Raw genomic sequence first — 10,798 nt, 5'->3', positions numbered from 1 at the left:
CATGTGTGTGTACGTGTGCACGTGTGTCCGTGTGTGTATGTGTGTGCATGCATGTGTGGGCGCACACACATGCGTGTGTGTGTGTGTGTGTGTGTGTGTGTGTCGGTAGACGGAGGCGTGGGGGAGAGATGCAAGCAGGGCACCGACCGCAGGCCCATTAGCATGAGGCAGGAGCCCTGTGGCATGGAGGGGATGAGTTAGGGTGTTCATTGCAAGGGCAGAAGCTCTAAACCACCAGCCTCTCCTCGAGAGACAGACCAGGTTCTCTGCTCGTGTAAAGAGTGGCAGTCTCAGAACCCACAGGGGCAGTTCTACCCTATCCTATAGGGCCCCTATGAGCCAGGATCAACTCGATGGGTTTTTAACCATGAGGCCTAAAGGTCCCGCAAGGTAGGTCCCCCAAGGTGGCCTCCCCACACCAGTGCCCACAGATGCTGCAGCCTAGACAGGAGGCAGCTGGTCTGGCAAGGTTGGATGGGCTCAGGGAGTGGGCAAAAGCAACCTCCAGTTCCCCATAGACGGCCCCCTGCACAGCTGAGGTAGAGAGTCTCCCAGGGAGGCTTTACCCCATGGCCTGTCCCTGGCTTAGCTCAGGGAGGGAGTCACCCAGAGACACAGAGGCCCCGCCCGACCCTGTCGGTCTGCCCAAGGGTTAGCAGAGTCAGGCCCGGGAGAAGGCAGTGAGGGTAATGTTCTCCGCGCACGTGAGCACAGGCCAGGAATGAATCATATCATTATGGCAGGATTAGGGGCGAGCTGCACTGAGAAATGTGTGTACACGCTGGCATTTAATAAGGTCAGGAGTCGCACACAGCAGGCCAGCCAGCGGGGGTCGTGGGTCTTGGTGCCACATGGGGAGCCCTCCTCCCCAGCAGCCGGGGCCTCGGGAAACACAGCCAGCCCCCTGGGTCCTGGAGCAGAAGGCAGGTGTGATCCTCCCACCCCCGCCCAGGCTGGGCGCCCACCGCTGGTCCCCTCTCCCCTGAACCCAGCAGCGGTGGCAGCGACCCTGTGCACAGCAGAGCAGATGCTGCCGGCTCTGCTCCGTCGCCGTGTCGGGGAACAGACTGGGTCCTGGGAACCCGCGGGGTGTTCACTGACCGACTGTCGGCCGGGCCTTTTCAGGCCTTTCTGCCTAGTGTCTGTCTGGGAGCACCTCAAAAAAACGATTCAGCCGCCCACAGGCCTCTGACAGACGGGCATTGCCGGTAGGGGCATGAGGGGCATTGACAGGAATCTCACTCGGGTGTCCAAAACTGCAGGCCAGACTTCTACTCCCTCAGCCACCGTCACACCCAACAGACTGAAAACACAGAGGCAAAGGCAAAACCCTGGCATCCAGTCGGTGCCAATGCATGGCAACCCCACAGGCCGAGTCCAACGGCCTTGGTGGGTTTCTGAGACTAGATCACTTCATGGGGACAGAAAGCCTCATCTTTCTCCCTCGGAGCAGCTGGTTGCTTCGAACTGCTGACCTTGTGGTTAGCACCCAGCTCTCAACCCACTAGGCCACCAGGGCTCCCACACCCAACAGACACTCCCCCCAAAAGTAAACTTCATTCTCCCAGGTTGTCACGGGAGCACTGCTCCTGCTGAGGCTGCTGGGGCACCCAGGGCAGCCGCTCAGGCTCAGAGCAGTGCTCCGTCCAGCAGAGCGCACGCTGCCGGGTCCTGCACCGTCCTCGCAACGGTCCTCATGTTGGATGGAGCCCATGACGGGGCTGCTAACCACAAGGTCAGCATTTCAAATCCACCACCTGCAGCTCGGGGGGTGGGGGGGGGGAAGATGAGGCTGCCTGCCCCCACAAAGATTGTAGAGTCTTTCAAACTGCAGAGGGGCAGTTGTGTCCTGCCCTGTAGGATCGTGATGAGTCAGAATCCTAATCACTGGCCTTGGGTTAAGTTCCCATACCCCCCACCCCATCGCCCCACCCTCTACCCCGTCCCGGGGTCTGCCCTTTTCTTAGAAGCCAGTAGGGTGACCAGAGAAGCTCTTCAAGACTCAGGGCTCAACTCTGAATCCATGGCCCTCCCTCTCTCTGTGACACACCGCGCGGGGCGGGGGCTCCAGGAGCCACTGGGAAATGCCCGCCATGGGGGAAGCTGGTGCTGGGCCACCAAGGAGGCCGCCCTAGACAGGGACACACTGAGTGACCAGCCTGGGGAGAAGCCAGAGAAGTGAGAGGCATATGTCCCTGGCCTCTCCCCACAGGCTGTCCCTGGACCCCACCCCACACCCTGAGCCTCATCAGCCTCTAGGACTAGTGGGACTTCAGGGAAACGGGTCCACCCTCCCCAGCCCTGCAGCACCCCCAGTCAGCTCCCAGCATGCACATGCTGCAGTCCCACTGAGGGCGGGTGTGTCTCCCATCATCCCGAACCCCCCCCGGCACATCTGGGGAAACCAGGGGAGGCAGCAGGGTACACTGGGGTGCAGAATGAGGCTGCCCATGCCACTCGGCCCCCCGCCCCTCGCCCTGTGGTGACTCAACTCTGAGTGTCAAGCTCCGCTCCAGGCTCCAAGGAGGCTGCAGGGAGCAGGCCTGGCCCCTGGCCAGTATCGTCTGCAGGAGGGCACCCCCAGAGGGAAGTGGGTACTCACAGCTCTGTGGACCTGGACAGGATGGCAGACAGGGCGAGCAGGATGCATCCGTAAGGACCTGCCTCAAACTGCAGGGGAGAGAATGGGGTGAGCACCTAACAAGCCCCTCTCCCTTCCCCCAGCCCTGCCCCCTTTTGGGGGCCACACCCAGGGCACAAGCCTGAAGGTGGCTCCATGTCCCAAGGCAGAGCAAGAGTGGGGGGCTGTGGTAGTTACATAATCTGTATCAATTTGAGAGGATTAAGAGTGAAGGGGTGGAGTTCAGCCTGTCAATCAGGTGGCAGCTTGATGACCTCATTTGGAGGCACTAAGGAGATAAATAGCTCACTGGAGGCAGGACACAGGGTCACTCCCTGGGAGACACTGCAGCTGACAAGACGCATGGAGCTACACTAGTACCCTGAGCTGGAGACCCCTGCCAGCGTTGAGATGCTTCTACCACCACTGAATCTGCGAGACTTTGCACCCACTGGCCTGTAATTTTCCTGCATTCGATGTCATTGCATGTGTTTCGTGAGTCTGAAGAGGACTTTATAGATTGGTATCAAACATATGGGGTAATATCGGAGTTATGGACTTGATCTGGACTGAGCTGGGATGTTTTCTCAATATCCAATTGCTCTTGTATATAAGGTTCTTTCCCATATGAATTTGTTTCCCTGGACTGCCACAGGGTCCCCAGTTTGAGTGTCAGTGGTGGCAGGTGTGGGTGACACCGTGGATCTACTGCAAAGCCCACCCATCATGTCCTCCAAGCTAGGGGTAGCACAGGGGTGGCCGCCTCGGTTACTTTAACGAGCACTCGGGGAACGCACGCCTTGTCACAGCTTGTGCTTCCAGCCGGCCTATGAGGTTGTGCCGCTGCTGTGGTCCCTCCCTCCTGCGAGGAAGGGAGCTGGGGGAGGGGGGGGTGCACTGGGCTACCCAGTGGGTTGCTAACCACGGAGGTCAGCAGTTTGAAACCACCAGATGACCCATGGGAAAGAGATGAGGCTTTCTACCCCCGTGAAGAGTTACAGCCTCAGAAGCCCACAGGGGCAGCTTGTGCCCTGTCCTGTAGGGCTGCTATGAGTCAGAACGGACTCGATGGCAGGGAGTTTGGGTTGCGTTATCGGGTCAGGAAGGAACCTCAGGGGCCTGACAGGCACTCTTGAACTGCCAATGACAAGGTAGGCAGTTCAAATCCACTCCTTGGGAGAAAGATGAGGCTGCCTGCTTCCATAAAGATTTACAGTCTTGGAAACACTACGTAGGGTCAGCATGAGTCAGAATTGGCTCGATGGCAGTGGGCTGGAGGTCCTAGGAGAACGGAGGCTTGCTGTCCTATAAGGAGAACGGAGGCTTGCTGTCCTAAAAGGAGAACGCAGGTTTGATAACCTGTAAGGAAACCAAGGCTCAGACCCTGAGTGACTTGCCCAAGGTCACACAGCTTGTCAGCAGCATGGCTGGGCTTCTGGGCTGGGGGACAGGTGGCGTGTCCGGCTGATTCCAAGCCCCTCCCCAAAAGGAGCTGGGCTGAACAGAGAGCAGCAGAGAGCAGAGTTGGGGTCCTGGCGAGGGAACGTGAACCATGTAAACTCAGGAACTGATCTTATCTTTGACAAGTTTTTCTGGTATTCTGCACATCTTGGTTTTTTCAGTTTTTATTTTCTTTGTAAATATTGCATGGAAATGTTTGTTCTGACTGGATTTTTGGCAAGTCCTCAAATTTTACACCTAAAGAGCATCTCCCTTGCCTCCCCCTGGCCCTGGCCCTCCCTCTGGACCCCCTCTCCCTCTGGCCCTGCCCTGAAGCACAAGTTCTGGGCCTGGCTGCCTGGTGGTAGGCCTGGCTCTGCCCCCCCTAGCTGGGGGCCCGCCAGAACACTTACAACTGCTCAGTGTTCTCCTCCATCAAACAAGAATCCCAGTCCCACCGGCTGTGGCTACGACTGAGTTCATCCTTGTAAGGAGCGCAGCAGGGGCCGGGCTCCTGCCTTAGCTGCTGACACCGGCTCGATGGACGCTGTCCACCTGGCCAGTCAGCTCACTGGGCGCAGGATGCACCAGGTCACTTATTCTTTCTCTTGCTCACCCTGGATTGTGACTTGGGTGAAGGGTTATGATCAATTAAAAAGATTTTTTTTTTAAACCTAGTGGCCCATCAAGTCAATTCTGACTCATGGAGACCCCGTAGGGCCGGGTAGTGTCCCTCGGGTGGGCTTCTGAGACTGCGATTCTGTGGGAGCAGAAAGCCTCGTCTTTCCCCCACGAGGAAGAAACACTAAGCGAACTGAAGACTAGGACAGGGCTCTGCTCCTATGGAAACCAAAGGGTCCTCTGGAAATACAAGAGGGGTCGTGGGGGCATGCTATGTGCCGGGTGGGAGGGTGGGCACGCTGAAGAAGGCTCTCCAGGGGAAGACATGTCTGACCAGAAATCTGTGGGGCAAGCAAGCATCGGAGGGAAGGGCGTCCTGGTCCAGGCAGGAGGAAAAGTATAAGAAGGGCCCAGATGAGCTCTGGGAGTGCTGGTTTCCATGGACGCACCCGCCCATCTTTGGGGGAGGAGAAATGGAAGGAGTGACTACTGTCAGCTAGGATCTCACATCGCCCTCAGCTTCACTGTGTGGCCTCTGGCCAGTGACTCAGCTACTGTTGTCCCTGCTTCCCCTTGGGATACTGTGGACAGGCGTTAGGGCGGTGTCCATGGAAGCCGCCTGACAAACCCGCAGGTAGACAGAGGCCTGGGAGCTCACTGGCCACCGTCACCGTTGGCACAGCGCCGCTACTGATTCCATGTCTGTCCCGTCTTCTGGTATGGGAAGCATGCTCGCCTGCTTCAGTGGGTGGTTTTGAACCACTGACTGTCGGGTTAGCAGCCCAGCGTGTGACCAACTTGCAGTCCCCTGGGGGAAGTCACCGACGAGCTGTTGCCGTGGGACAGCTTTGTGTCTGTTTCTAAGTCTGTGGCGCCGGCCCACGTCTGCCCCAGACTGACACGTGCCCTTGGGGGAGCGGTCTTTGCCCTGCCCTGTGTGTCCACCGACTCACTGGACGATGGCGAAGCAGCGGGCATGCAGGCCCGTTGCCAGTGCTAGCTCTCTATGTGAGGGTGGGCGGTGATTTTGTCTGGGTGCAGCCCTGGTGGCACAGCCTGTGAGCCCTTGGCTGCAAAGGAAAAGGTTAGGGGTTCCAATCCACTCTGGGCCTTTAGGGATCTCCTTCCACAAAAACCTGTACAGCTTAGTGTAAACCCTGTGAGGCAGTCCTACTCCATCATGTGGGCTCCCCCGGGGAGCTGCCATCAGCTCAGGACCCCCATCCGCAGCACCATCATCCCCATCCCTGGGCCACACGCCAACACCTTTCACAGTCCAGGGAGACTACCCGAGGAGGCCTGGCCCAGACCTGACCACGGTCCTGCCTTCCAAGTGGAGACAGCAGAGGGTGGGCACACAGCCCCTGCCAGATGGCACCAGGATTCCACCTTGCTCTGAAAACACTGATTCATTGAAAGTGAGCACATCAAATCCCAGCTGCCAAGGCATGGAAGGCATGCCAGCTTGGAGAAGAGGGCAAATGCCGGCCTCTGGGCCAGAGACCGGCAGCAAGGTCCAGGAAAGTGTCTGGTGCCCCTTGGGAAGAAGAGGCCATTCTTCCCACCCAGCCCCTCGGGCACCAAGGAAGGGCAGTTGAAAACAGGGGGTAGGGGCGGGGGAGCACCTCCCCGACTTGTCTGGGGCCTGCCAGACACCGCGCCTCAGGGTGAGTGGTCATGAGTGCTCAGCCGGGAGGCTGTTGACTTTGGGCAGAGACACTTTCAGGCCCAGGCCATGAAAAATGGATTTGGTGAGGGTAGTGCTGAGGCAGCGGAACCACATCCAGCAAAAACACAGATTCAACTGCCAAAGAGCCAGCATTGCCTTCCAGGGTGGGGCAGGCCAGCGACGGACCGCCCGTGCCGAGGAATTTGGAAATTCTGAACCAGCAGCAGCCTTAATATCACACTCTCATGGCGACATTTTCCCCCAGACAGCTCCAAATGGTTGCAGCGGCACATGGCACATCGACCAGGAGGAACCTGTCAGCAAGCCAAGCCACAATCGGAAGCACACACGGGATGAGGAATGTCGCTGCTGATGCCAGAGGTGCTTGGCTCACGGTGGAGGATACCAGGGCTATGGGCTCGCTGTGTTTCCGTGGCTGGGCAAAGGCCTTGGGGTGCGTGGGTCATAGAAAGTGATGGCTAACATTGTGAGCAATGGGAATCCCAGAATGCTCGACTGAGCTCATGCAGAACTTGTGCATAGACCAAACGAGAGGCTGTCTTTCACACAAAGCAAGGGGTTGAAGTTCAGGAAAGGTGTGTCTGCTTTTTATCCTTTCATCATAGTAAGTGAATGCGGAGCATCCTAATGGACGCTGAGCAAACCATCTGAGAGGCTGGGCTGTGGGAAGGGGAAGGGGCGCCAGGATCAGAGCAAGAGCCCCAACACGCTGTGACTTTGCTGAAGTGAAGAGGACTGCTGAAGACCAGTGTGGCGGTTACATAATCTCCTGTCAACTTGTGAAGGGGTGGAGTCTGGCCTGTCAATCAGGTCGCAGCTTGATGACCTCATTTGGAGGCGTGACTGAGATAAATATCTCACTGGGAGCCAGACAAACTCTCTCTCTGCTTTGTCTTCCTGCTATGCTGACGACAGCCAGGGCCCTGGAGCTGGAGGAGCCACATGGAGACCCACCCCAGCGCTGAGATCCATAAGAATTTCCACGGTCACTGGATCCACAAGAATTTCCACCCACTGGCCTGTGATCTTTCTGCATTCTGCGTCATTGCATGGCTGCATGAGTCTAAGAAGGATCTTATGAACTAGTACTGACATATGGGGTCATATCAGACGTATGGACTTCATCTGGACTGGGCTAGGATGTTGTGGTAGTTATATAATCATTTGTCAGTTTGTGAATTAAGAGTGAAGGGTGGACTCTAGTCTGTCGATTGGATCATTGCCAATGAAGCCTCTGTGTGGGCATGACCTTCTCCTGAGAATTCTGGGAACTCCAGATTTCCTCCTTGGAGGCGGGAGAGACTCTCTCTCACTCCTTACTCCCTGGGAGACTGTAGTTGATAAGACACATGGAACTGCGCTAGTGCCCTGACCTGGAGAAGCCACGTGGAGAGCCCTGCCAGCGCTGAGATGCTTACCACACCACTGGACCCACAAGACTTTGTGCCCACTGGTCTGTGATCGTCCTGCATTTGGCGTCATTGATTTGTTTCATGAGTCTGAAGAGGACCTTATAGATCGGTATCGGACATATGGGCTAATATCAAACGTATGGGCTTGGACTGGGCTGGGTTGGGATGCTTTCTTAATGTACAATTACCCTTGTTTCTCTAGTCTACCCAGACTAGCGCAGATGCTTTCTTAATGTACAATTGTTCTTTGATATAAAGTTCTGTCTAACACATATATGACTGTCTCTGGATTTGTTTCTCTGGTCGACCCAGACTAACACAACCAGAGACGACGGCCTTCAGTACAAACAACACCTCAACCTACAGAAAACAAATGGGCCCCCAGACAGCATTCCGGTCTGTGGAGAGAAGGCTGGTGTTGTCAGGGAATTCATTCCACTCCGATCCACCATCAACACTCGAGGAAGCAGCAGTCAGAAGAAATGAGCTGGACGTGGGGGGCTGTGTGAGGGTGGTGGGGGGAGTCCACGTTCCCACCAACTTGTTGGCGTCCCCTGAGAAAATGTGCCACAAAGATCTCCTTGAAGTATTGAAAAGCAGAGAGGTCTCACCTTGAGGAGGGAGGCGTGCCCGACCCACGCCTTGGTACTTCCAGCCACCTCGGGTGTCTGTGAGAGGTGGGCCATGAATAGGAAGGATGAAGGAGATCAGATGCCTTCGAGTGTGGGTGTCGACAAACAATCCTGAGCGTGCCGTGGACTGCCGGAAGCCTACACAAATTGGTCTCGGAAGTACAGGCAGAATGTTCCTTGGAAGCAAGGGTGGCGAGCCTTTGTCTCTTGCACTTCAGACATGGTATCCAGAGGAACCAGTCCCTGGAAAAGGACATCATGCTTGGACCTCCATGAAATGGGCTGGCACAGTGGCTTCCACGCTGGGTCCCGACATATAATGGCGGTGAGGATGACCCACGACCCGGCAGCACTTCCTTCTGTGCGCGTGGGATGGCTGTGCGTCGGAACCCACTCAGCGGTACCTGGCGATGGGAACGGTGTACCTTGGGGCCTAAATGGAGGCCAGGGCCATTGAGGAACGGGTTTCACAGTGAGTTTCCTCTGTGCTTATTTGGATGGAGCAGGGCTTAATCTCAGAAACATGCTTCTTTAAGGGCCACAGCTGGTCAGTGTTAAGAGTGCCTTGTGTCGCCCCGCCCCACTCCCCCCCCCCCGCCCCCCCGGGATTTGTATTGGAATGCTAACCCCATCCCAGTGGATGTGAGTCCTGGCATTGCTTCTGGGTGAGCACTGGGCTGCTAACTACAAGGTCACTGGTTCAAACCCATCAGCTACTCTGGGGGCAAAAAGATGAGGCCACCTGCACCCGTAAAGATTTACAACGCTTCAGAAACCTGATGTAGGGTTGCTATGGGCCAGAAAAGGTCAGCGGTTTGAAACCACTAGCTGCTCCAAGGGAGAAAGACGAGGCTTTCTACTCCTGTAAAGAGTTACAGTCTCAGAATCTCACAGGGGCAGCTCTACCCTGTCCTTACAGGGTCGCCAGGAGTCAGCATTGACCCGATTGATGGCAGTGAGTTTGGGTTTGGGCTTATAAGCCAGAAACGACCAGAAGACGGCGATGGGTTTCTACCTGTGAAGGCAATGTGATGGCTTCTCAAAAGGGGGTGTCCTACACCCTCCGGGTTATAAATTAGCAGCGGATTCAACACAGAGACAAGCAGACTTTGTCAGGGAAGACAAGTGAGGCCTCTCTACAAGCCAAGGAACCAAGAATGACCAGTGTTTGAACTGTGTCCCCCAAAATCATGCCATATGGATCCTAACTTTGTAGGCTTCTGGTTATAATCCCATTTACAAAGGGGTTGCCATTTTTATTTTAATAAGGCAAGATTAGTGGTGTGTGTGTGTGTGTATGTGTGTGTGTGTGTGTCTTAAAGCAATCTCTTTTGAGCTATGCAGGAGATAAAGCGCCTAAGGGAAAGCAGCAGAGATGGGGGGAGAGAGATGCCAGGTCCCAGGAAGGTGGCTCAGAAGCCAAAGTTCACAGAGACGAGGCCCCCACCTCCAGAGCTGCCCCGAGAGAAAGTCTTCCCCTGAATTCCAGCTTCCGGACTCTCTGTGTGTTGGAGCTGCCCCGTTGGTGGTATTCCCGTTCCAGCAGCACTAGAGAGAGAACGGAGGCAACCAGCCCAGCGTGGCCACCACCAGAGACACGGAGCAGGCACAGCTGAGACTCGGCTGTGCAAGTCCAGCCTCTTGGACTCTGAGACGAGAAGCCAGACATGTTGCGGTGTGTGTGTGTGTGTGTGTGTGTGTGTGTGTGTGTGTGTGTGTTGTTGCTGTGGTGGTTGGCAGGTGTCACTGCGTCGGTTCTGACTCCCTGCGACGCCGCAGAGAACTGAACGAAACTCTGCCCGTTCTCATGCTGCAGCAACAGCCACCTGCCTGCCACTCCATCTCCATCTCGCTGAGGGCCTTCCTCGCCTCACTGCCCTCACTCTGCCAAGCCTGCTGTGCTCCTCTGGGGGCTGCTCTCTGCTGATGCCCTCTGTCTCTACTGCTATGCCTCCACGAGCACGCTGGACACACAGCAAGGACTGGAAGGAATCCAGCCATTGCTCCATCTTCCGCTTTCCAGAAGGAGCCCTGAGACACCCTGAGGGCTGCATGGGAATGCAGAGTGGACCAAACAGGCCCTGGGCCCCTGCACCAAGACCCTGGTTGGCCCGGGCCAGGCAAGGAGCACACAGTGACGGTGGATAGCCTACCAGGCTGCTCAGAAGATGCACAGAGAGCAGGGGCAGGGACCAAATGACAGTCCAGCATGGGGCACCAGGCTCCTAAGCCAGGCCCCCTTGCCCCCTGCCAGAGCCCCCCTTCTCCTGGCAGGCCGGATGGCAAAGCCAGTGCTGAAAGGACATCATCTAACCTGCAGGTTTGTGACAGGGCCCCAGGCCTCCCAGAGGGCTGAGTAAGAGGACTGCAGGAGACTCAGCCT

General features: G+C 56.5%; 1 protein-coding gene across 1 annotated transcript in view; it reads right to left on the bottom strand.

Annotated features, from left to right (window-relative positions):
- MINDY4 (MINDY lysine 48 deubiquitinase 4) overlaps window positions 1–10,798 on the bottom strand; it is a 154,470-nt gene that overhangs the window by 41,182 nt on the left and 102,490 nt on the right. Inside the window, exon 13 of the mRNA XM_013004666.2 lies at window positions 2,603–2,670. Within this exon, the coding sequence (XP_012860120.2) occupies window positions 2,603–2,670 (68 nt within the window). The remainder of the gene's footprint in view (window positions 1–2,602; window positions 2,671–10,798) is intronic.

The sequence above is a fragment of the Echinops telfairi genome, unplaced genomic scaffold, assembly GCF_000313985.2.
Source record: "Echinops telfairi isolate 266 unplaced genomic scaffold, ASM31398v2 ScPeMD7_23;HRSCAF=83, whole genome shotgun sequence".
Taxonomy (NCBI): Eukaryota; Metazoa; Chordata; class Mammalia; order Afrosoricida; family Tenrecidae; genus Echinops; species Echinops telfairi.
The sequence above is the reverse complement of the archived record's forward strand: the minus strand, read 5'-3'. Positions and strand labels throughout refer to the sequence as shown.